Source organism: Bactrocera dorsalis, chromosome 2 (genome assembly GCF_023373825.1).
Source record: "Bactrocera dorsalis isolate Fly_Bdor chromosome 2, ASM2337382v1, whole genome shotgun sequence".
Taxonomy (NCBI): domain Eukaryota; kingdom Metazoa; phylum Arthropoda; class Insecta; order Diptera; family Tephritidae; genus Bactrocera; species Bactrocera dorsalis.
This window is the reverse complement of record NC_064304.1, coordinates 99428583-99456330: the sequence shown is the minus strand read 5'-3', so window position 1 is coordinate 99456330 and position 27748 is coordinate 99428583. Positions and strand designations below refer to the sequence as shown.

At 32.7% G+C, this 27748-nt stretch overlaps 1 protein-coding gene across 7 annotated transcripts in view; it reads right to left on the bottom strand.

Moving 5' to 3' along the window:
• LOC105231501 (G protein-activated inward rectifier potassium channel 3) overlaps window positions 1-27748 on the bottom strand; it is an 82903-nt gene that overhangs the window by 3697 nt on the left and 51458 nt on the right. For 5 of the 7 annotated variants that reach the window (XM_049447560.1, XM_049447559.1, XM_049447564.1 and 2 more), the window contains 3 exons: window positions 4755-4869; window positions 295-825; window positions 45-234 (listed from right to left, as the gene is read on the bottom strand). In XM_049447560.1, coding sequence (XP_049303517.1) covers window positions 45-234; window positions 295-825; window positions 4755-4869 — 836 coding nt within the window. Of the gene's footprint in view, window positions 1-44; window positions 235-294; window positions 826-4754; window positions 4870-7122; window positions 7624-21577; window positions 22899-25449; window positions 26032-27748 lie in introns of those variants that run through there. The other 2 variants (XM_049447561.1, XM_049447562.1) reach the window with 2 other exon arrangements.

Here is a 27748-nt window from a genome sequence, read left to right as displayed (position 1 = left end):
GTTTAAGTTCAACTTCGTTATTTGCAACGTCGTTTAGTACTCACCCAACATACAAACAACCTCAAAGCGTTCCTTCAACATGTCCGACGCCGAAAGCATATACAACGGACTGTTGCGATCGATTTTGTGCACGATCGTTGTGGGCCAAATGAACATTAGCCGATCTTCGCCACCATCTGCGCCGACTGTCAGCTCTTGCTGATAGAACGGTAATATTTCGCCCTCTTTAGTAATCTATAAAAATAAAGCATAAATTGTATACAAAGTTACCAGCATGCTAGTTTGTATACCAACCTTCTTTCTTATGATCTGCGCCCGCACATGCGCCTCAATAATATGACTCTTTCGCATATCACCCACCCGGAACATCAGACATGGCACCCCATCCCGATGACAAATCACAGCATTTCGCGAGAAGAGCAACGTTTGTGCGCGTTTCTTGGGACGCGACAATTTCGCAAACACAATACCAACCATAAATGCTTGTATGAAAACACCCAAAATACACTGCAAACACATTATGAATATCGCCTCGGGACACTCCTCCGTTACGAAGCGATTTCCATAACCAATTGTCGTTTGCGTTTCCACCGAATACAGAAAGGCCGAGACAAAGCTACGCACCTCCGTTACACACATGCGATGCGTTACATTCACATTGCGTTCGGGAAAGAAATCACGATTGTAAATATATTCGAAATCGCCATGCGCATAAGCGATCACCCACCAAACGAACGCGAACAGCGCCCAGGAGATGAGAAAACTGAGCGCGAACACGAGCATTGTCCAACGCCATTGTGCATCGACCAGGGTGGTAAAGATATCCTGAAGGTAAATAAAATTAAAAAAAATTTAATTTAGTAAGGGATATTATTCATTGAGAGAAGAGCAGCATATATAGGATTAATATATAGATATACATTGCGACATAACCTTCAACGAATTTTGTTTTATCTCTTCGATCGGGTGAAAACCAGTTCCAATCCGATAATTGTTGACTTGTTTGCATGTCAAACTCATAAACCTATGTCTCATCGGCAGTTATAGTGCTCTCCTAGAATGTGGGATCGGCATTCGCACGATCAAGCATATCCAAGGAGACCTGTTTACGGTACTTTTTTTTGAAAAAATTAAGCTTTATCGGGACAAGTCAAGCAGGAACGCCTTTCATACCCAAAATATCCCCCAAAATCATTCGCACGGACTAGCGAGTGATGTCGAGCTCTCTTGCCATCTATCTGAGTCTTTCCTAATGATTGTCAAACACCATAAACTTCACTTTTTTAATATTTTCATCAGTTGAAGAGGTCGAAGATCGTCCAGATCGATCTTTAACGATCTCTCCTATCGACATAATTTTATTAACATATACGGTTTAAAGTCAGGAGCAAAATCGGAAATCAATTACGGATTCAAAGTCATCTGGAAAATCGAAAAACTTTTAAGTTTACTGAGAACATGTTTCCTCGCATTTTTATGAAGACAACTCACACACTGACTGACAAAGTCTACTGGAATAACAAAATGCGGAAGCTACGGTAATCAGCGGACCGATTTTATATACTATATAGTATTATCGACTTTAAACTTTTCCGTGAAGTTTCCTGGTTTTGTATTATAAATACACTTAGTGAGTCATCACACTTTTAGTGGATATTTTAGAGCAATTTTCGGCATAGAAAAAAGTTTTTAAATTATAGAGGAGTCTGATATAAAGGAGGTCTCAAAATTAACGTAAGATTGGTATAAAATATAAAACACACAGTTTTTATTCTTCCGATTTTATTTATTTGTTTTATCACAAAGTAAAAAGCATAGAGTTATTTATTAAATGAAAGAGTACACGACCTGGAAATATCTCATGCAGTAATTGAAGTGTTTCAAGGGATCTATGATATGTGGCACCGTTCTGATGAAACACACATATTGACCATATCAACATCATACAATATAGGGGAAAACACTTGCTTCATTTTCTAAAAACTATGGTCGAAGTGTGCTTCCAGCCAAAATCTTCACCGAACTGTGGCAAGTTCTAGATGCATGTGGGCCCTTAGAACAGCGATTTCGGCCTTTAACAAATCATCCAGGAAATACAATATGTATGCTTCATCGCTTGGGATGCTTTTTGATCAGCATTCAAGCTTTCAATATTTATTGAAACAATGTTCAAGAATGCAGACACCTTATGTTATCGTGTTTTTTTTTTGTAAATAAACAAGTGTAAATATAACTGGCAAAGATACAAGAAATTACAAATGAAAGAAATTTAAAAAAATCCTTTTGCCTAAAAAGGCCATTCAGAGACCTTGTTGAATTAGTTCTGAGCTTACTAAAATTGTAACTAATATACCATTCAGGCCATTCAGAGACCTTGTTGAATTAGTTCAGAGCTTACTAAAATTGTAACTAATAGATACATTGTATCCCGGCTAACAAAATTTTATAACTATAAACAGTTTTCTGTTTTAAGGGGGTAGTCTAGTCTAGAAATCAAATTTTGGGCAGTTTTTTGAATTTTATTTAAAAAAAAAAAACCAAAAGATATTTTTACTATCCATTTTTTTATGGTGTTTTTACTGATATCTAATACAAGAATACTAAGAATACAGAAAAAAATTTTAAAATAAATAAAATAAAATAAAAAATATTAAAAATTAAAATAATTAGAGAGGGGGAGAGACAGGTGTAAAAAAAATGACGCATCCTGGTGACATTGATCCTGACTCTCCTGGTGGTCTAAAAAAAAATCAAAAGAAATTCCTAATCAGTAAGGATGCTGTTATAGTCCCTACCTCAGTGAAAAATTTTTTTTGAAAAATGGCGACTGCCTGAAAATAAAAATCATGTTTTACGCTTTTTTTGAAATTCCTGAATTTTTATAAATATTCAAAACAAAAATTTTGACACGATGCTGGTAGGAACGATAAAGGATTACATAAAGAAGTAAAGTAAATCGGTTGTATGGAACTTGAGATAATGCCTGTATCGTGTGGAAAAAGAGTAGTTTCGAGAAAAACGCGTTTAAAAAAGTGAGTCTACCTACCTACCGGGCTAGGTACTGCGTCACTAAAGTAACTGTAGCTCTTAAAATAATTTTAATTTTTAAAAATCCCTTGGAGGATACGTTCTTAAGGGTCTAAACTTTAAATATATGAAAAAAATTGAATTTTTCAAAATTCTAGAGTAGAATATCCCCTTAAAAAATTTTTTCAATTATTAACAAACGGATATTTCCATAGTTAACTATAACTCATGATATTTCGCTCAATATAACCAGGCATATTCCAAAACTGGTGTAAATATTATATACCCTACCCACCTACTTTTCCACTAATTCCTAGTAAAGCCAAATATTTTGAAAACATTTACGTTTACTTTAATGACAATTTCAAATATTTCAACAACAAAATTAATGAACGCATTGTGTCCTACTAACCTTGTGACGTAAAAAAAACGTTCGTTTTGTGCGCCACGCCTTTAACTATTAAAAACGGTAATCCTTAGATCACAACACTAAACAAACTATAAAACAAAAAAGGTTACAATAGCACAACAATGGAAGGTCGTCAATCGCTTTAAAACACAGCCTACTAAAAATAGACTTCCAAGAATTCCAACGAATTTTATACCTGCCTACTGTGGTACCTGCTTTGTGCTAGATCTTTTCATTGTCAGCAAACAGCTGTGAGAAGTGTGTTGGGCTGCCTACTTTTTAGGATATAAATTAAAGCAATTTCAGCAAAGTGTCGCATTCGCAAAACAACCGCGTCTCTAAGTATACAAGTGAGCAACTCAAAGAAGAATCAATAACCAACTCGTCCGTGTTTGAACCAATTTCGTGCTTAAACTAATTACTTATAACAACTCAATAAAAATGACTGAAGTCGCAACAAACGTCATCAACAAAGCTGGTGCTGCAATATTACCACCTCAACCGTACGAAGTTACTCCACCGAAACCAGGAGAACCATCGGCATTGCAGAGACTTGCCGCATTGTCCGCTGCTGCAGTGGCTCATGATAGAGAAAACGACAAAGAGTCGGACTCCGAATCCGATTCTGCTTACTGTGACAGTGACAGTGACGGCAACTCAGACACAGACATCGACGACTCCGACTTCGTAACCTTCAGCCTACCATTTCGGGCGCGTTCTTCAACGCTACCAACCGCACTCGAAGGACGGAAACTAGCTGAAGTGGCCAAATCTGCTGTAAGAAAGATGTGGTCACGACGTCTGCGCAATCGATCAATATGCAATTGACGGATAGAGGGACGTTTTCCAAATTAAGCAAGAACTATTTAAAAATCTAAATAATTAATTAACTAGTCCATGTAAAAGTGAAATTCTTAGAAGTACCATGAGTTATGAATAAATATCTGTAATCGAATCAACAACAATTTGTTTGAAATGAGAAAATTTAGGTTAGGTTTCTATTTAAAAAAAACTTTGTTTGAGATTCTTAATTATGTAAGAACTCAGTGATTTCTATTGTGTAAGGCATAAATTATATCATAAATTCGCCTTCCACCTTAAACTATTGATATAAAAAAAGAACGTCACGCTGTTATTACTAAACCTGAACTGTAAACTGTTGATTTGTTTGTTTTTAATGTTTGTACTAACTACTTAAATGGCAATAAATGAAATTCTTACGTTATTTGTGAGACATCAGTGATGACTTGGTTCATTTATATGTTTTTGTTCTTTTTTTATATTTCTTTTATTATTATTTTAATTTACGTGCACTCACCTGTAGATATCTGCGTCGGCGTTTCGCCACATTGCCTTGAACCACATTACACTCGCCATGCTTGAAGATTACACGTTTCCGCACACGCCGTGAACTGAAACGTGTCTGTCGATACCTGCAATGACAGATAAGCAGAGACACAAAAATTAAGATCAGCGTTATTAAACGCGTAAGTTAGAAAAAATACATATAAATTAATGCTTAAGTGTACGCTCAAGTACAACATATCTATTAGGGGGTATTAATCCCTGCAAAGCCACCGTATGACAGCTGGATTAGTGTGAAAAGGCTTCTTTGTTTTGACTTTTGTTTGGCTTACTCTCTCGCCAGCTGTGGCAAGATTGGAAAAATATGTTCAGATTGTTGGAAAAGGCCGTCGATGATAATTGTTAGTCGCGAGCAAGTGTTTTTGATTATTTAAAGAGGACAGAGAACGCATTGACGACGAACTACGTCCAGGGCGGTCATCAACATCAACTAATGATCAACTAATCAACAAAGGAATTGATGCTTGAGAATCGACGATGGAATATCGAAGTAAAAACATTTTAAAAGATCATTTGGGCTTAAGAAAAGTGAAAGCACGATTGTTTCCAAAATCAATAAATTTTTTCAAAAACAGCGTCGCGCTAGCGTCTGTGAAACAATGCTTGCCGACTACAAGAATCTTATGAAACGTATTATTTATTATTGGCAAGGAGTCTTTCATTGATATTTGCGACCCGGAAACATAGTATCAATCGGCCGAAAATCTTGGCAAAGGTGAGCCAAAGTCCAAAAACTCGTGAAAGCAGGTCAAAAATCAAGGTTATGTTGAGATTTTTTCCGAATTCCCTCTGACCGGCCAACTGTGATTACTTTGAGGAGATCGACAAATATTTTAAAGAATAAATTAATAATTTTAGAATTATGAACCAAGTCTTACTATTTTTTAAATAATCTCTTAATCGCTCTCAAAAACAATATTCAAATTATAGTATATTGCATTTGCATCCTCACATCCACCCTTTGTTATTTGAATATGTCTGTATGTCTCGATTATTAATCGTATTTATAATTATTTAATTCCATAATATACTGTTTGCAAGATAAGTATTTACACATTTGGCGCCTGGCAATCATTATGCAAGCACTATTTAATCAATAAATTTTAATTAAACAGTAAATAATCAAGCACAAAGTAATTAATATTAAGACGAAGGCACACAAATACTTAACTGTAGTATTAAAGTAAATGTGGCACACAAATAAGTAAGTGATTATGTCTATAAATAAATAAAATTTTCATAGAGAAATAAACAAATTAGATTGCTTTATACCCAAAGAGCGTGGAGCACTGTTCGCTTATCATTTACATATAACAGGTCAATTGAAAAGTACCTGGCTTAACATTTTTTGGCAAAATTCGTTATTTTCTTTAACAAAGTTCACCTTTATGCGTGATACACTGATTAAAGCCATCCACCAACTTTTCGTTAGCACTTTTGCCTCAGTTTCGGCGATCACCTCTTCGTTCGACGAAAATATCTACCAGCAAGCATTTTTTTGGCCAGATATAGAGAATACTGTGGACCCAGAAGCAACTGCAAGCTCAATACATGAATTTTTGCTATTTTGTCTTGGTCAAACCGAGCTTTTTTTCGTGAATTATATGATCTATACTGTATTTGATGTCTTTGGAGCTACTGATATCTTGAACAACTTCACTTTACGGTCATTCAAAATTATTTTGCGGACTACTAAACTTTGCATACTTAACTCTAGTGGAGTACAGTAAGTATCGGTTTTGGGCCCACTTTCTTGGATAGATAAACAACATGGGGACGTATGGGTGCTTTAAAAGCTACCTATACAAATATCGTCAGTCATGATTTTAGTCTATATTGTTCGACGTGTACAGAATGTAAAGAAGACGCTGAGCAAGTACTCTGTCGTAGTCCGGAAGCTTCAAAAGTAGAGACAGCAAACGACGCCATATTTCTTCCCGCTATTTTGCATTTGGCTTCAACAGGGTTTACCATTTCATCCTGAAAGGATATAGATCCATTAAGGAGTGGAGATTATTAAAATTTACTACCAAAATTCGGAGTCAATGGCCTCAACTTTATGAGCTACATACAACATATGTAAATCGTTTTTCGTTAATTGGACAGTCAACACTGCTTGACAACTGCTTGACTTCCTCAAGCCCCAATATACCCCCCTATAATGTTCAACTTTCCAGCTGATTTTAAGACCGATATAATGATTCCCGAAAAAATAACTGCAATTCTGTTTATTTTTAACAAATCAATATTAAACCAACTTAATCAACAACAACATTTGCATAAGAATTACAAACTTATATAAGTTAAATAAATAAATTTACCACAGCAAACTTTGTATCGGCAGACAAGTAATTAACACAATGCAGAACAGTAGAAACAACATTTCTGCTTGGAAATGGCAAAAACTGCTGCACAAAATCGCAAATATTTTACAGAACATGAACTTTTTCCTTTTTTTCGCAGCGAGATGGTTTTAAATTAAGAAAAGCGTTAAGTGGGCTATTATGAGCAGTGCAAAAACTTTAAACTTATTTTCAATATATTTTTCTTATAAATCCACATAAATATGCCGAATTTGACTAAAATTGTTTTTTCTTATAACACTTTTCCTCTATAATTTTTTATGCTTTGTAATTTCCACTGTGTGAGTGTTATTTTTGTATTATTGTTTATTTGCCTTTTATATTAAATTTGGATTTTTTTAATTTTACTTTTAATTAAACTTCGCATTTCTAAATGTTTTTCACGTTCTCTTTTAACTTTTCGAACTTTCCTTTTGCTTCTTTCATAGTTTTTTAATTTCCAATCTCTAGATGAGACTGAGAGACCTTAAATATGAATTCTGTTTAGAAAGTGCTAACAAAAGAGGCGGCGAAACAATCAATATGTACAATGCGGGCCACGGTCAAGGACTGTGGATCGCAGAATAATGGGCAAACATATACAAGATCGCTAATTCTTACTTTATTTTACAGTAAAGACTTATATCTTCAGAGAGATAAATTTATTTAATGAAAGCAACCTTTTTTTAAGTTAAAAATATCATTTTATTTTATTACATTTAATTGCTTTGGAAGAATTTCTTGGAAGAACACATTTTAGTTTTTGAAAAAATTGTTGACAAATGGTGTTTTTATTTTATTTTATTTCTTTTTAATTTTTTATTTCATTTTATTTTCTATTTTTTTTTATATTTTTTTTTTGTTTAGATATGTTATTCTTTTATATTAATATATTTTTTACATTTACATTTTGGTTTCGGAATTTTTTTTTTTTACAAATAACATAAGGTGTATCTTTTCTTTATTTTATTACATTTAATTGCTTTGGAAAGATTTCTTACAAAAAAAACTAATAATATCTTTTACTATATTTTCTATTTATTTTTTATTTTTCTGTTTTTTTTTTATTTATTAATAATTTTCTTTACTTTATGTTATGTAGTATTATGTTATTAACATTATTTAGTATATTTAACGCCATTATTTTAACCGTTTTTTCTTAAGTATATGAAATTCTATTTTTTCTACTTCTGCAAAAAAAAATTATTTTCTGACTTTCACCCAATATCTATTTAAAAACCTTTTGTTACACTTGCTTTCACTTCAACTCTTTTGAAATATCGGTCTTTATAGCGCTCTTCACTCAACCGCACTTATTACAATAAACAAAAATTAAGTAGACGCCGCTGTCAACAACTACTACAGCAGCTTCAGTTCTCAATTTAAAAACTAAACACTTCCAAATGCATTTCTATAACTTTAAATGCACACAATATTTAACAAATAAGACTAACGCTGTGTTTCCACAGGCAATAAATATTGCCGAACAGTAGCAATATTTTTGTTGCAGGCAGACAAATTCAAGAGAACTAAAAATATAAAAAATCCAATTAACCAAAAGAAATGAATTTTTTTAATAATTAATAAAACCTTAAATTTTTAATTAATCATAACTTCAACAAATTTTTCAGATCATATACATAAATCTATACAGTAATAGACCTAAGACTTTTCATTCCCCTATATTTTGTTGTAACTTTTATTTTTGTCTTACTTCGCTTAATTGCAATCTCATCAGCCCCGGACCAGACACTTACCATCCCCCGACAAGTCACTTATTCATCAATTAACTCATGGCTTAACCCTAAATATTCGAAGATTTCATTGGCAATAATGACAACAATAAAATTATGCAGACAACACGCATTGCTTGTCGAGTTACCCGTTTATATAAATCAAAACAAAAAACGAAAAACACCAAGCGCATATAGTGTTATGTACGATAGCAACAGAGCGCTTCTTAAGCCCGCGTTGTGTTCGTGTTTTTTCCGCCTTCGCCTTCTTCAATCTTCTATATGTCATGTGAGTAAATAGTGATAACAAATGCATTCTAGTAAAAGTTATTGTTTCTTACATAAGTTGCATTGTTTTCAAAATTAGTGTCATTGCTTGAGACGTGCCTACACTAATTAGGCTGTGTTCATACACGAAAACTTTTGTTGCTCATGATCATTGCAATGTCATTACATGGCAGTGAACTGCCGCGTAGAAGCGTGTATCGCAGCAACAAAAGTATTTGAGTGGGAACCGGCCACTGTTAAGAAGTGTCCACTCCATAGCCCACACCGCGCACAATGCATATATTATGTTCTAACGCTTATCAGCAGCGTACAGCTACAAGTATTAGGGCTTCTTTTACGCTATCAAGCCTACAAATTTTGAAAATAGTAGGCATACGTAGAGACTAACGTCTTAATGGTTTTCGGAACTATTTTTACTAATGCATTGTTTTAAATTTTTTTTGTATTTGTTTTTCAGTTTCTCGTGGGTTTTGGTTATAGTATCTTTTCTCTAAAAATTTCCACTGACTTTGTTCTGGAATGATCGCTCATCAACTTCTTAGCTGTTGCGACGCGATATCACAAAATATTCAAAATATTGTATATTTTGATAGATAATCACGAAGCTTGATACACTTCAATCCAGATAAAATTGAGTCTCTTCATATTTCCTTTAACTGCTTAGTATGGTAAAGAAAAACAAAATATTGTAACAAGTAGTAGATAAACAATTATTCAAAGTGCCTTTGAAATATCCAAGTTTTTGAACACCTTTCTACAATTTGTAGGTTCCACCATTTTACTTATAGGTTGTAAAGAGTGATCCGTTTCGAGCTTTCCTAATTTTTTAAAGAAAAAAACACGAAAGAACATTCTTTTCACTTAGTTTTTGAAGGTTATCTCTTTCAAATGTTGGGCTTAGCTACGTTTCATATGGTCCATTCGTCCAACTTTCAATGACTCGTTCGAGCATTTCGACTCGTTTACTGGCAAATGACACTCGTGATGTTTTGCTTCAAGGCCTGAATCGAAGCGGGATTGTCCGCAAAGATTTTAGATTTTATATACATATCCTCTCAAGAAAAAGTCTAATGGTGTGATATCACACATTCTTGGTGACCAATCCGTCGATAACATTGACGATTCCGTTCCCACGGGCATCATTTTTAAAGAAATTTGATCTGATGATTCTCTAGATGGGTGATGGTGTTGGGAATAGTACGCTCAATAGGATTACAAGTATGTTGACCATAAGTTGAGCGAAGCGCGCTAAAGACATTTTTTACAGAACGTGAATTTTCGTAATTAAGTTGAACGATTTGAAAACGTTGTTCTGAACAACAATAACATGACAGCTTGGCAACTTGATTCACGTGTGATCTGTTAAAAAATGCCATTGAAAAGAGTACGTCTACTGGCATCACCCGTTATATATGTATGCTCATACTAATGTTTGCTAGTAATTCTGGAATATTTGGTCTACACAGTTGCCTTTGTTTTACTCTTCTCTAAAGGTTTCAACATGTCTCAAGGTTTCAACATGTGTCATACTTAATCCAGAGGTATATTTATAGCCACTTCTTTAAAACGAACATTGTATTCTTGTTTTTATTATAAATTTTTTTCTTTAATCCAGCCGTCCAAACTGTTATCTAATTCTTCAAACATAACGGTAAAGCAACGCATTTGCAAATCCAGCACTTCCTATGGCCTAAAAACTTGAACGGAATATGCATACCTTAAATCAAAGGCTTTAGAACTTGTTTGTAGAAGTCTGAGCTCTTATAAACTAATTTATATATTTTCATGGAAATTCGGCAATAGCATGAGCTCATTACAAAATAAATAGAAAATATTGCGTCATTTGTATTATATATTATAAAAAAAAATTGTTTAGAAAACTAACGCTTATCTTAATCTGTAAAGTTTTTAAAGCTAATTTTGATGCAAATTTATTACAAATCTAAGCAAGGAGAGGTATAAGATTAGAGTTACAGTTTTGCGAAAAAATATAAATAAATGAACAAATTATAATATCACGTTATTATATACTTGAAACCACTTTGCTTTTACGCAAGAAATTATTTAGCTTATAGCAAACAAAAATATGACAGCATAAAAAAGCTAACGGTGACAAAATGCCAAGATGTCATTCGAATAAAAAATAATTACATAAAGGCACGGCAACGATGGTTTGTTAAGTCTAGAGTTGAGCAGAAAACAGTTGTCTTTCCCATAAGCTCCAGGAAATTTGGAGAAAAAATGTCACTCAGCATAGGAGAATGCGATAGCTGAAGTCAAGTACATCGATGTAATATTGGACTCAAGCCTAGAATTTAACGAGGATTTGGAAAATGTGACAGCAAATAAAATATATAATGCTTTATCTAAAATGATGGCAAATAGAGGCTGTGGTAAGTACTTCCAAACCATACCATGGGACGATGCTGAAGTATTAGCCAGCATTGCGCCCTGATTCCGAACATACATTCGTGGATAGATAGACAACATGAGGACCTTAATGTTTTTGAAGTAAAAATGTAATATTTTTCGATCTTCACTGCCACAGTGACTAAAGCCTTCTCCGCGGACGCAACCTGAAAAAACTTTAAACTAAATAGATATTGTCTCGTACAATGACTTCCGTCCCAAAAATCAAAAAATTGACAAAATGTTAACGGTATTTTTGAGAGAAAACGCACTCAAAGATAAGTTGATGGTGCTGATTAATCTGAGCGGCTAAATTTTAAAATGCTGTAACTCAAAAACTATTTGAAATAGCGATACACAATCTTAGTATGTTATATCTTAAGGCATAATCTAACGAAAATTGAAAGAAACAGATTTATTTTTTTTTAACTTTACGCTAGGTGCGCCTCTTAAATTTAACAAGAAAGCACTGCGTGACAATAACAAAGACAAATGTTTGCTTGTCAGTATTGTTATTGTTTGTTTTTTCTTTTTTCTTTTTTCTTGACCAAAGCTTCGTTCATTTACATGTGAATTATAACTTCTTTATCCGAGTGCCACTGTCCATTTGCCGCTAATTAGTTTATTAGCGCGTAGGAGTGTGCTAGGTGTTAAAAGCCATATACACATACCGCCATATACACATAATACAACATATGGGCATTCAAATTATTTCTTGCTTCATGATAGCTAGTGAATTAGTGGAACGTGACTCACGCAATGCTTCGTCATTAACGAGACAGTCGTTTGTTTATTTTTTATTTTGGCATTGTTTTGCTACCGGTTCCTTTTTTTAACCAGCGAATACTTGGTAACACTTCGAATGCTCTTAATTTGGTGCTAACACACGTTTGTTGCTAAATTTGGAAACGTTGATGCTTAAAAATAGCACCAATGACATATGCACTTATATAGATATGATTGTAGTTGCATAGATGGGCAGTTAAGTAGCACGAGAGTGTAAGTTTTTGGGTTAGTAGTTAATTAAAAAAATAGTTATTGTTATTTTAAATAAATAAAAGTTTTAAAGTATATTTTGTTAATAAAATAGAAATAATTACTTTAAAATAATATTATTTCTAAATACAATATGAAAGTGCTCGTTAGTAACTACTTTAATAATGTAATTGCTTCGTTGTAACTTTTTTGAGCTCTCAAAGCCAATAATAGTAAGATAAAAAATATTTAAAAAAATTCAAAAATCTCTTATTCTGAAGAAAATCCAGACCATTAGCGCATACTTTGATTTATCAGCGTGATAAAAGTGAATAATTGCAAACACGCTAAAAATAAATAATTACCAAATATTAAAGAAGGTGCATTCATACCGAGCTTTCTATAAACAGCTGATATTTACCGCTCACCTAGTTGCTCACTGATAAGAGCAGCGTCATTTTTTTAGGTTTACAAAACACCGAAGGCTTTACGATATGCATGAGTCACAAAGCAAATTAAACGATAAATAAAGCTAAATACAACAACAATAAATCGTCACCTAAAATGCAAAACAACGTATCATCAAAAAATCGAAATTGAGTTTTCTGTTGCTTATGATTCACTAGATCATATTACATATACGAAGCATAAAATTTTCAGCTTCCGCTGTCAGATTTAACCAATATATAACCAATACTTAACGACTATATAACCATTTCATAACTAAAAGTCGAATTTTTTTTCTATGAGTGGTTTCTATTATAACGTTTTCTTTTGTCCGTAAACTTATGAAAAGTGGTGTTACGTTATTTCAAATTTTAACCAATATATAACCACTATATAACCATTTTATAGCCAAAAGCCAAATTTTTTTCAATATGAGTAGTTTCTATTACGTCGTCTTCCTTCACCTGTAAACTTGTGGAAAGTGATGTTACGTTATTTTTCATTTTAGGTGTCGAAATGTAGTAATTAGAGCAACGACAGCTGAATTATGCTAATGAGTATAATAAATGATAATATTATATGCCAGACTAACTTCGCAATGTTAAGCCGTCGGCAACTACAGATCTACTGATAACATTGCGATTGTAAAAAAACACCAAAAAAATACAAAAAAAAATATATAAATAAATAAATAATAATAATAAAATAAATGTGTAGTTATCAAAAACTTCAGGCAGGCGAGCTTCCTTAATTATACTACTGATTATATTACTATATTTAGTAGACATGTAAATTTCGGGCATATTCCCTCTATTTATTAAATATATGTATATAATTTTGAATGGGTTTTATAATTTTCGCAACAAAACAATAAAGTGCAGTGCACACTTATCAGCGTATGACACATATGTATAATATTATATAGATATTACGCTTAGCATATATACATACACATACATAGTACATAAATTTGATACCTAATTATTAGTAAGTATATATGTACATACATTTATAAGCTTCACAAATCAGTTCAAAGCTATAAGGGAAAACAAGAATTATGCGCATTTAGGGTGAAGCACGCCAACGAAACGTGCTGCTAGCAAATCATACATAAATATCTGTACAGGCTATGATAGCTAAGCAAAAAAAAAGAACGCAAAAGACAACCAAAACCTATTTATAAATTAAATAGGCAAGCAATATTATTGTACAATAAGTATGTGCGCCAGCATGTAGGACAAAACGAAAATATGTTATTATAAAAGCTGACAGACATCAAAAGCATACGGAAAAGACATGCCCACAGCTGTGTTATGTGTTAAGCAAGGGAGAAAAAGGTGAAAACAAAAACGACAACGAAAATGAAAAAGAGGCTACCTAAAGGGTTGTTGTACCGCATTTAATTTGTTGATAAATACATGCATACATACAGACATACAAGGTCAGAGGGGTAACGAATTCTGCATACTTGATACACATGTTTGTTGACTTAAGCTTACTTTAGAGAATTGATTAGATATTTTTTCAACTTTTTTTATTTTAAATATTTTTTTTTTTGTATTTCAAATAAATTATACATTTTATTTTAATTTGTGTGCTGTTTCACTAGGTCTTTCATTAAGTATCGATTTTTATGAGCAGTTAAGTCTAAATGCAGACAAAAAACTTTTTAGTAAACTTTTTAGTAAACTTATAGAACGTTGTCTACAATTAGGCGCATAACTCTTTTATTTTTTGAAGTCCAAAATTCAATGTCACAATAGAAGATGTTTACTTCCACCTGTTCTCGAGAAAATACACAGGAAACAGAAAAATAAAAGAAAATGAAAGCGATTTCGAGTTACCATGAAACGGCGGCAGCACAGTTACTCAGCAATATGATCTTTATTATAAGTATATTGACTTTTTCTCTATTTTTTATGTTGCAACAAAATAAACAAAAAACCCGTAATTATTTATGGCCAACGATGTGGATTAAGATAAACAAACGTAAATGGTTAGGAGGCATAGATGGCAAGGTATGTAATGAATGTTGAATGTAAACAGTATGCAACTTATATTGTCACTTAAATTGCAAAACAACGTATTATTACAAAAATCGAAATTGAATTGTTTATTACTTACGATTCACTACATCTTATTACATGTGTATAGAATAAAATTTTCACCTTCCGCTGTCAGATATAACCAGTATATAACCAACATATAACCAATATATAACCAATTTATAACCAAAAAAAATATTTTTTTTTTTTCAAAATAAATAGTTTTGGTATATCGTTTTTCCTTTGCCTGTAAACTTATGAATAGTAACGTTATTTACGATATATATATACTTTTGAATTAGGGTGAATAAAAAAACGAATAGATCTCTACAAAAACTCTCCTTAACAAATTTTTTTACATATAACAATTTTTTTATATAATTTTTTTCATTAGCCTCCTAAAGAAATTAAAATTATTTTAATATCAAATATTTATGTAATGTAAAAAAATTACATTTAAACCTATTTTAAATACTTGTGATTCAATATAGTACATTATGTGAACCAATTTGATTGACTCCGTGGCTGCAAATTCACAATAAGCTATAATGCATACCATATATTTGGTAATTTATTGCTAACACGCATACATACATACATATATGGATTAAAATAAATGTTTATGCACATATTTTGCGCCTCAGTTGCTATGCGCAGCATATATGCGGCTGAGGCAATGCGATTTAACATTTGTGATGGAAATAAGCATTTTTATGCATATTTATTTCTATAAAAATACATACATATAGTATATTGGAGCAGGCCATAGCATGCAGACACCCCCCGAATGCATTCACACCACAGTCACTATACAGATAATTTTATAAATGCATTTGCTACCGTTGTTGTCAACTCAGTTGACGTTAAAATACATTAAAGTTGAGCTGCATTTGCGAGAATGCATTCTAGGCGTTAGATAAATACATTTATATATATGTTTGCATGTACAGTATAGAATCTAGGCCTGCATCTGCGTATATGTTGGCTATTTGCAGCCGCTGACGTCAATCGCTCTCAGTTTTAGCTCTGATATCGTAAACATATGCACACTCGTGCACATGCTAAATATGCTTTCATATAATATTTTATATACATATCTATAATGTTGTTAAGTCTGCTTAATTTGTTGTTTTCTACTAGGCAATTAGTGATTAATACACGTCATAGCGCATTTTCTAGCGTCAAAGTGGCACGTCATCAATGAATAAGCCAAGCCTTTGGAATTTATGTGCATGTTCGATTCGCCACTTTTTTCTACTCACCCGTTAAGCTTAATATTTGAGTTGTTGCAAATACCACTTTTTATGAATAGAACAAATTTCTAATTTTAGCTCATTTTTGTCACCGTTGACGGATTATTGAATTCTACCTAAGGCAATGGTGTAACCTTCAAACAATTTTTTTGGATCGGACACTGTTCAATCAAAAACAAGATAAAGATTCTTTTGAACTACTTTATGATATAAAAAATGACCTGTGAAGGGCCTAATAGCTCCGCTGTAGCCGAAATTAACGTTTTTGATTATTCAATCTTTCATCTATCCATACAATAGCGACTTGTTTGTTCGCCATTAACGATAAACATTTTCCACTTTATAAAATTATCATAAAAATCACTACACTTTTTTCACAAAATTATTTAATGAATTCACATTCAGTTAGCGGCACAAAGTTTAATGACATTTAATCATATATTCGTGAGTAATTCATGATAGTTATTCGATTCAAAGCGAACAAACGTTCATCAATTCAAATAGTTGTTGCAATAAAAAAAATAAAATTTTAATTTCGTTAAAAAAATTAAATCGTAGTCAACTACATACAAAATATATCAACAATTGAAATAATTAGATCCGGCTTACAAAGTACAGCACTTTTAGACAATACAATTAACAGCTATTTGCGCCAGTTGTAATTATATAAATATGACAACTTCATCGGAAGGCAGTTTTCAGCGGCTGTTGTCACGTGTCACTTACTGCTCTTTCAGTGAGAAAGCAACAATTAAAACTGATTTACATGCTAAGTAAATGGAAGTTAAAATGAACGCCCTTTACAAAATTTAATGTGAATAATATATATAATCGTACATATATATAGATGGATTATTATAACGAAAATAGTTACATAATATATAGATATACTGTGGGCAAAGAAAGTAAAACTTTTTAATGTAAATTTCGAAATTTTTTTCAGTGATTATCAGGATGTCATAAAACGTATTATTACTGGCGATGAGTCTTGGATCTATGCTTACGTCTCGGATCGGCCGAATATCGTGGCAAAACCGAAGCCAAACAAAACGCGTCAAAGCAGGTGAGAAATCAAAGTTATGTTGACAGTTTTCTTCGATTATCGCGGCGTAGTATACTCCGAATTCCTTCTGACTGGCCAAACTGTCAACAAGGAATAATATTTGAGTGTATGCCAAATATCGTGGCAAAACCGAAGCCGAAAAAACCTCGTCAAAGCAGGTGAGAAATCAAAGTTATGTTGACAGTTTTCTTCGATTATCGCCGCGTGGTACACTCCGAATTCCTTCTGACTGGCCAAACTGTCAACAAGGAATAATATTTGAGTGTATGCGTCGTTGTGCGAAGCTATTCCGAAAAAGAGGCGGAAATTATGTACCGACAACTTTTGGTTTTTGCACCACGATAAGGCATCGTTTTCATACTATTTATCGTTACACACACATATACATGATTTGAATTCCACAAACGCACATTTTATATCAGTCAATTTTGTTTATTATTCCACAGCTTAATGACTTAATGACACTACAGCTAATTGGCAAAATGCTCAAAATCAAAAATTCAATTATAAAATTAGAGATATGTGTATGAAAGAGCTTTAAAAGACAGCAGAGCATTTTTAGATACAAACTGATGACGTGAATACAATTTCGTATTTTTTTACGCTGAGTAAGGTAGTATGTTAAGTATGCAACGAAGTTCAAAACACAGAGAGAAAGAAAGAAACCTCAATCAGTACTTACAAAACTATGTGATTAAGAAACTGCAACAAAGTATTATTAATACTTTTTTATTAAAAAAAAAAATATTCTAATTTCAAAAGTTTATTGATTCTACTAATGATATTTATTGACTGCTCATGAAAGTTCTATGAATTTGACTTATAACTAATTAATTAGTTAATTAAAAAATATAAATAGTTTCCTGCTTAATTTGAAATACGTCCTCTATCCGTCAATTGCATATTGATCGATTCTGCTTACGTCGTGAACACATCTTTCTTACAGCTGATTTGGCCACTTCAGCTAGTTTCCGTCCTTCGAGTGCGGTTGGTAGCGTTGAACAACGCGCCCGAAACGGTAGGCTGAAGGTTACGAAATCGGAGTAGTCGATGTCGGTGTCTGTGTCTGAGTTGCCGTCACTGTCACTGTCACAATAAGCAGAATCGGATTCGGAGTCCGATTCTCTGTCGTTTTCTCTATCATGAGCCACTGCAGCAGCGGACAATGCGGCAAGTCTCTGCAATGCCGAAGGTTCGCCAGGATTCGGTGGAGTAACTTCGTACGGTTGAGGTGGTAATATGGCAACACCAGCTTTGTTAATGGCGTTTGTTGCGACTTCAGTCATTTTTATTGAGTTGTTATGAGTAATTAGTTTAAGCTCGAAATTTGTTTAACCACGGACGAGTTCGTTGTTGATTCTTCTTTAAGTTGCTCACTTGTGTGCTTAGAGACGCGGTTGTTTTGCGAATGCGACACTTTGCGGAAATTGCTTTAATTTATATCCTAAAAAGTAGGCAGCCCAACACACTTCTCACAGCTGTTTGCTGACAATGAAAAGATCTAGCACAAAGCAGGTACCCCAGTAGGCAGGTATAAATTTCCTTCAAATTCTAGATCTATTTTTAGTAGGCTGTGTTTAAAAAGGATTCATTGTTATGATATTGCAACCTTTTTTGAACAATGATTGTTTTACATAATTTAGTTTGGTTATTGTTGTTTCAAGATTACCATTTTTAAGAGTTGAAGGCGTGGCACATGAAATACGAAAGTTTTTTAAGTCACAAGGTTACTAGAGCACATTGTATTCATAAATTTTGTTGTTGAAATATTTGTAATTTTCATTAAAGTAAACGTAAATGTTTTCAAAATATTTGGTTTTACTAAGAATTAGCGGAAAAGTAGGTGGGTACGGATTATAATGTTTACACAATTTTTTGCAAAATATCATGGGTTATAGATTTTAGATAGAGCTTTGGAAATACCGCTTGAACGAGTTTGATAATAAATTACAACTTTTTACAATGAAAACTGTTTAATAGTAATATATTTTTGGTAGCCAGGATCTCGTATTACCTACTAGTTAAATTTTAGTAAACACTGAACTAGTTCATCAAGGCCTTTGAATGGCTTTTCCATACAAGAGGATTTTTAATTTTATTAGTTTCTTTCATTTGTAATTTCTTATACCTTAGCAAGTTATATTTACATCCGTTTATTTATGTATTAAAAACAAAAAAACGATAGCACAACGTGTCTGAATTATTATTATTATTTCAAATATATTATTAGATGGGATGCTGATCAAAAATCTTTTTAAGTGATGAAGCATATTTGATGGCCAAAATCTGAGAACCCACATGCATCCAGAACCTGCCACAGTTCGGTGTGGATTTTGGCTGGAAGCATACTTAGACCACAGTTTTTGGAAAATGAAGCAAGTGTTTTTGCCGATATTGTATAATAATGATGTGGTTTCAACATCATGGATATACAGATGAAATTCAGCTACATTTATGCCGAGTAGACATGAAAATATTTTTTGAAAAGTATTTGTTTTTATTTGACAAGATATTTTCATGCACTTGGCATAGATGATTTGCAAAGACAATTTTCCAACAAATTATTCAGATCGAACTGCTATTGTATGTAGCTGTCATATAAACTGACCGATCAAAATCAAGATAAAGTCTTTCTTTACATGTTTATGCTGCGGAGAGCAGTCTTTTTTCAATATTTCTAGAAGTAAACGATTGTTAGAAGGTTGCCACTAATACAGCTGTATATTTGCAAACATTTAAAAATCATATTTTAAAGGCCAAAAAACAGCTAACCAAAATTTTTTTTTTAAATTTCTTATCTTACTTCACCATATTTCCACTTTATTTTTATTTATTTCTTTTGCTGTGCCCTTATATTTTTTTAATATTTGTTTAATTATTCATTTTGCTTTTCATTCCAATTTACTCTTAATGGTTTTATCTTTCTGTTTGCATTTCCTCTCATTCTTTTGCTTTAGAACGTTCGCTGCAAGGCTAAAGCGTTTGACTTTGCTCAGATGTTTTGAAGCGATCAGCAAATGAAAATTTAATAAATACAAATAAATATTTATTTTATCAAAGTGCCTATATACCGAACATATTATATATAACTATATATTTGAGTATAAAAAAGTTACTGATGACGCTTTTGTTCACGTCATTTATAAAAAAAAGGAACAATATGGCGCTTTTGACAAAGAGAATCTAGCAAATAGTTTAAATATGTACTCGTCTGTATAAGAGAGTGTGAAAGAACGGGGCTAAAGGGCAAAAAATCCCCCTTTCAACACAAGCGCCATACTCAGCTCACTCTCACGAATTCGAAGCCCAGCAATTATCATCAGATTATATGTACTTTATACATTTTATGTAAAATATATACAAAGACACGAAAAAAATGTTTATCAACTTCCGAAAGAAAGTATGCATGTATATTGTAGAAAATTTACATTATTGAGCTGCCAGTCCGGGTTAAATTTGATTTGATTTTGCCCTTAAAATCGCGTATTCGAAAAATCTTCAACGGATCATTCGGAACAACTTTGTCTTAGAGACTATGGGTCTAAAACCGGTTTCGAGCCAGCGATTTTTAAGTCGAAGTTTTTAAGGATATTTTTTCGTCAGCTTTTGAGATATCCGAATTCGAAGCAACTTCGCCTAAAAGACTATGAGTCTAAAACCGGTTTCGAGCCAGCGATTTTTAAGTCGAAGTTTTTCAGAGATTATAACATATTTTTCATTTTTTTAGTTTTTGATCAGTCGGGTCGGACAACTATATCACATATCTCACATGCAATCGATCATTAAGATTATTTAAATTTCGAATTAAAAATTTCTGGGTCTAAGGCGATTTTAGGTAAAGTTGCTGAGAATGATACGTTGAACATATCCCACATGCGTGATTTTATAGGAAATCCAATTACTAACCATCTGATCAAATTTGACCCGGACATACATGTTTCGAAAGAGGCGGTGGGCCATCCAGTTACAATTAAGAGCTCATACTTTGAAAACCCTGTTTAGAGGGGTCTAAGAACTTATTCTCCAGAGCACGAAGAAAAAAAAATATTTGGCTTTTTGAGCCACCCTAATATACATACAATACATATAATTAAGTATAATCACAAATTGGCTATTTTTAAGCACAGAAAACATTGAAATTGAAAATAAAAACTACATTAATTATATAATTGGTATATTACTTAAGTGTGTAAGTATGTATTTGTATTTGTGTGTATGTACCTTAGCAGCTCCGCACGCCAGCCAGGCTCACTGGAATGCGTCGGCCGAAACATCAGCATTGAGAGGCGACTCAAATTGCGTTTAATCTCCGGCATTTTGTATGCAAATGTTGTACCGAAGAAGCACATAAAAATATCTTTCTTATGTATATATATAACTATTTGTATATATGTATGTATGTATAATGGCGCACAAAGGCTTTTGGGGGTTTGATCAAAGAAATGCACTGCAACGCATGCACAAATACACACGCGCACGTTATGTATTTCGGACACTTTGGAATACTGACTATTTCACGTTGTTGGCTTTTACTCCTTGCGTACACCTTCCACGCCCCTCTGCGGCCAATAATGCTGATTTCTTTGCTGTCTTTGCTGCCAAATGCGATGTTGCGCTGTTTCTAGGTGAATTCAGCTATTGACGTAACTGTTATGTACAGTATACACTGATGTATAAATATGTAAAGTTGAATATATGTACATATATACGATGTTATATAATCATTGCTTGCACTACTAATTCACATATATTCATATATGTACATATGTATATCACACATGTTTGCTTGATTTGTGATCGGTCGTTTTGCATATTTTCCACTTTGTTGTTGTTGTTATAATTTTTGTTTTCGTAATAATTCGTATTGCGAAAATGTTTTTTCGAAACTATTTTATTTTATTTTTAAATTTTTTCAATTAGGTTATTTATTGGAAATACACACATAACTATGTAAACTTATGTACATAAATATATTTATGTAGAAGTTGTTGTCGTTTATGCACTGAATGCCGCCAGCATTCCACCGTTGCAAGCATAACACTTATCGCCGGTGAAGGCCAAATCGCTGCCACAACTGTTATGTTGATATGTTTTATTGTTGTTGGCGTTGTTGTTATGGCCGTTGCATTTGCAATGCACTTTGCTGTCGCAGCCTATGCTCCAGCTCGCACTTTTGTTGTTGTCGCTGTTATTTATTTCAGCAACAATCTTGCACTGACATTTGTTATTGTAATTGTTGTTGCTGGTGTTGATTTTATTGAATTTATGGCTATTTTCACAATTGATTTCACTTATTTGTTTGCCTCTGCGGTTGTTGTTGTTCGTCTTATGCAACTTCTCGGCAGCAACACGCTTCGGTACACGGTATTTTATGTAAATAGCATTGTTGTTATGTTTATAGCCTTCGTTAGTTGTAACACACATTTTCAGGCCAAACATTTTACCATCATTGCACTAACGAATTGTGTTTGTCGGTTTGTTGTATTGTTTTATTGCCGTATTGTTTGATTATTTTTTTTATATACAAGATTATAAAAAGGATCTGTTGGAAAAATATATTTGAATTACCGTTACGTGCGGGTATTTAAAACTGGTATTTTTTTCGTGAAATATTGTGACGGAAATAAAAAAAAATAAAATATCTTTTTTAATACTTTTTTTTTAAATAAATATTAACATTCTTAAGTTCGTATAGAGGAAATGGGTTTTTTCTCATAATTTTCAGAAAATGTATATCAATATTTGGGTGCATTTTTTAATTTTTATTTTATATTGTTTTTTTTTGGTTTAGGTTCTTTTATTTATTATTTTTTATTTTATTCTTATTTTGGTTTCATTTTATTCTTATTTTTTATTTTTTTTTTTCATTTTTTTTGTTTATTATTTTTTTCTTATTTTAAAAACAAAAACATAATTTTCACATTTTAGAAAATTTTTAGCAATATTTTATTTATTTTCTTGCTTTCATTATTTTATTTTTTTTTTTTGATTTCATATATTTCATTTTTTAATCATTTTTTTTTTATTTTATATTATTTAAATGCATTATTTTTAATTTAATTTGAATTATATGTAGTTTTATTTAATTTAGTTTTTTATATTATGTTATTTTTTAGTCTGATTTTTTTCATTTCATTTTAATTTATTTAATTCTTTTAAATTCATTTTATTTTTTTAACTTATTATTAAATTATTTACCTTATTTTTCTATTACAAACACACAAATAATATTATTCTTTATTTTTAGAAAAATTTTATCAATATTTGGGCATCATTTTTCTTCATATTTTAAGTTTGGACTTGTACTTTATATTTTGAATTAGTAAAATAATTAATTTTCTTTTTATTTAATTCAATTTATTTTTTTATATTTTTGTTTTATATTATTAAACACATTATTTTTTGATTCTTTGAATTTTTTTTTATTTTTTATATTAAAAAAATGTTTATATAAAAAAATTTTATATTAAAAAATAGATACAAAAAACACGTTTTCTTTATTTTTATAAAATTTGTACAGATATTTTTATTATTATTTTCTTTAATCTTAACTTTCATTTTATGTTTTCTGTTCTATAATTTTAATTTACTTTATTATACTTAATTTTATTTCACCTTTAACTTATTTATTTTATTTTTTTATTAATTATTATATTATGTAACGCATTACTTTTTAAATTTATATTTTATGTTGTTTTACTTTATTTTATTTTATTTATTCTTACCTATTATTATATTTTCTTATTTAATATTTTTTTTGGTTTCAATTTTTTTTATTCTTATTTTTCTTTTATTTTTAAAAAAGAAAAGAAATATTTTTTATTTTAGAAAATTTTGTAGCAATATTTTTTTATTCGATTTTAAGTAGGAGTTAAGTTTGAGTTTCATTTTATGTTTTTTCTATTAGTATTTTAATTTACTTTATTATATGTTATTTTATTTCATTTTATTTTCCTTTATTTTATTTTAATTTATTATTTTTAATTTATTGCATTTTAGTTTTATTAATTTTTTTATTTATATTTTATTTTATTTTTTTTACACGAACTATATGATTTTTTTTTTACTTTTTCACATTTTTGAGAAAATATTTTATCTTGTTTACTCTTAAATATATGAACAAAAATCCACTTTTCTCCTGCTAAGGCACAATTTTCAATTTTATTATCAACAGTTTTCTATTTATATCTATTTATTTATTATTATTATTATATTTTTTCTAATTTAACCATTCTCTACTTTATTTCATTTTTTTAAATATTTATTATTATTTTCTTCGTTTGTAAACGCTTTTCGTACACAAATTTCCACAAATATTTCCGTCGTTCTTCAAACATTATTTTCAGCTTTTTTCAGCTCATTTGCAGTCGGTTATCAATGCCAAGCAAATGTTGCTGCATTTGCTCAAATGTTGCTGACACAAATCGCGGCAATATGCATAATTTGCTGCTACGCACACACACGCAATGCCACCCACACCTACACAAATGCACCGCTGCACGCACCTGTGCATGTGTGTGTATGCGGGTGGAGAGGAATTTCATATGCATATGCGCCGAAGATACGCGCACCGCGTGCGCCATTCACTTGGCTACTTTCTGCGTAATTTCCCACAACATCCAAGCGATACACGCTGTCACTAGCCAATTGCATATGAGTGAGGTGAAAAGTAAAACAAAAACAATAAATATAAAAAGTGAAATAGGAAAAACGTCAAAACAAACAAATTGAAATTGTTTATTGACCGCAATGCTACAAAACGAATGCTAAATTTTGTGTTGTTGTTGTGATGTCTGGCATTTGCATATACTGTTAGTGTTGTATGTATGTATTTATGTAGCGCTTGCCATTTTGAAAGCGCACGAAACGTAAAGCGCGTACTACAAAATTGTTTTTCGCTTTGCTTTGGCTGATTTTCCGCTAACAAATTAATTTCAGTTGCTTTATTTTGAATTTTCACCATTATGGCTTACAGCGCACACACTTCCAAACACACTTTTTACATATTTTGCGTGCTATTGCAGGTTTTATTTGAAAATAATATTTTTCAAAGCACAAAACTTTTTTTCTTCAACTCTTAAACACGCTTATACCTTTTTTTGCCACTAAATTTCGATTTTTTTAAATTTTCCGTTGTATCACATCCACCAGCGCTTCAGACGCAACCGTTTTCAACTGAGAATTCCAAGTCTACCGCCGTCGCAAGCACCGAGTGCACAACGCGCTACCGTAACGGAACGTTGGTCCGAGCCAACCCCCAAACTTCGAAGAATCGAAAAGTTCTAACCAACTACGCCAAACCGTTATGCATAAGTACTTTGTATCTCTGGCTACTCAGCGCTACTGCGGACCCGCCGAACAGATACTCGACGATTTATACTGAACGCTGTATGTCTTTGCTGATGTTGACTGATGTTTCTGCTGTTGTTGCTGCTGTTGAGCTGGTGAGCTGTTGCGTCTAGCGCGGCTGCCTCGGCTACTGTTTCGGTTGAGGTGTCGAGAGAGCGAGCACATATGCAACTCACAGTCCACATTACGCGCCGCTGTTTGCGTTGTTATTATTGATATTTTTATATAAAAAAAAATTTCTCACTTTTTATTTGTTTTGGCTTTATTATTTAAAATATATGCCGCTCACTCATTATTTACATTAGCTACGCCGCTTAGATATTGAGTATATCGCCGATTTGCTATTGCTGCTTATACATTCATACGTATATAAATACATTTTTATAGAAATAATACGGCAGGACAAATGCCAGCGAAGACTTCTCCCTCTTGATGAGGGGTCTGCAGATTGAACGTGCTTCCCAATATTTCGCGCTCACAGACCACCCTTCAAATTTGCGTTTACCAGCCCGGCTTGTCTATCTAAGCGAACGATCGGCCAGCAAGTCAGACATTCGTCAAACGTCACACAAGCATGCCAGCTGTGCTGGTTTATGTTCTATGTATTTCTGCTGCTCTCGTAGTTGTTATTGTTGGCGGTATCACATTGGCGCGGCGTGTTGCTGAACGGAAGCATTATTGTCAGTTAAGCGCCAACTGATATGCTCAAAGCTCAAATTGACGGCCTACCGTAGGCAGCAATAGCAATAAAGAAAACGACAAATACAGTGTTCCTTCGATATGCATGTGCATATATGAAAAGCATTTTACGACTACTTGCTTTCCGTCAATCTTTACTTTATGCTACCGGACCACTCTTTTCAGGCAGAAGTGATTGTGGCGGTAGACGCCTTCTTTCAGGGAGGCGGGCTTTATAACTGTGCGCTCAAAGCCAGTCAAGGACTATGCGATCTCACTAGAAATAGCATCAAGCTTCTTCCTCATCAGACTCCTTTGAGTACCTGGTCATAACGAAAGCGCTGGTAACTGCAGATCTAATGAACTAACCAGCATCATCGAAATATGACCGTGTTGGATCTCCCTTAACGTATAGCATTCTAGCATTCTTCACAAAGAGGTCTCGCGTGCGCTTAGCAAGCGCTGGTCCTGTCAGTTTAACTCCTGTGTAACTGCGAAATCCTTTTAACCTAGAGTTGAACGCAGGATATCTATTGAACTACTTGTTCTTAGCAAAGTTCTTCTTGGACTCCCTGCATTGGAAAGCTAAAATTCTTCTCGGACACTAGTTGTTCAAGTTGTTAGGGTTCTTAATGGACACCATCTATATTAGAAAGCTAAAAATCTTCTCGGACCCTAGTTGACTAAGTTCTGTGGGGGAGGGTGGCATGCAGCATAAAGGCACTTTTTTTTCCATTGTCTAGTTTTTGCAAAACTGATTCCGACACATCTCGCTAGTCTTAGCTTCGGCAGATACATATAGGCGAAACTGATATTAGTCGATCAACCTTACGAGAAGGTTCGATGATCTTACATATACTTGAAATTTGTTTGTATTTTGAGGAACCTGCAAGCCATACAGGCAGCAGCTTTTGAACAAAGGAAGAATACAAATTTTATTTGGTAAAAGTTTATGGCGGCTGGTACTACATAAATCATTAATTTTTTCTTAAATTTTGAGAAAAAAAAATAACAAAATAAATAAACTAAAGAGAGAACAGGAAAATAGGTATTGTTGTTGTATTACGCCGAGTTGACAGTCTTTAGCCGGAAAAAATCAGGTGCGTTTCGGTTACGTAGACCCGACTGTCGTGGGAACGGTAGGTGTATATGTACCCAGTTCACGTTAACACAAGCTTTACTATTCTAGCAAATAGTGAAATACGTAAATATATGTGAGTAGTATTTATACGAGTGTACTATACCGAACCTCAAAAGTGCGCTGCCACCGTGTACTATCTGTCGGCGTACGCAAATTTCCTTTATGACAGCTACTTATCAAAAGCGTCAGTCGTTTCACACGTCAGGGTTGATCATTTTTTTCCT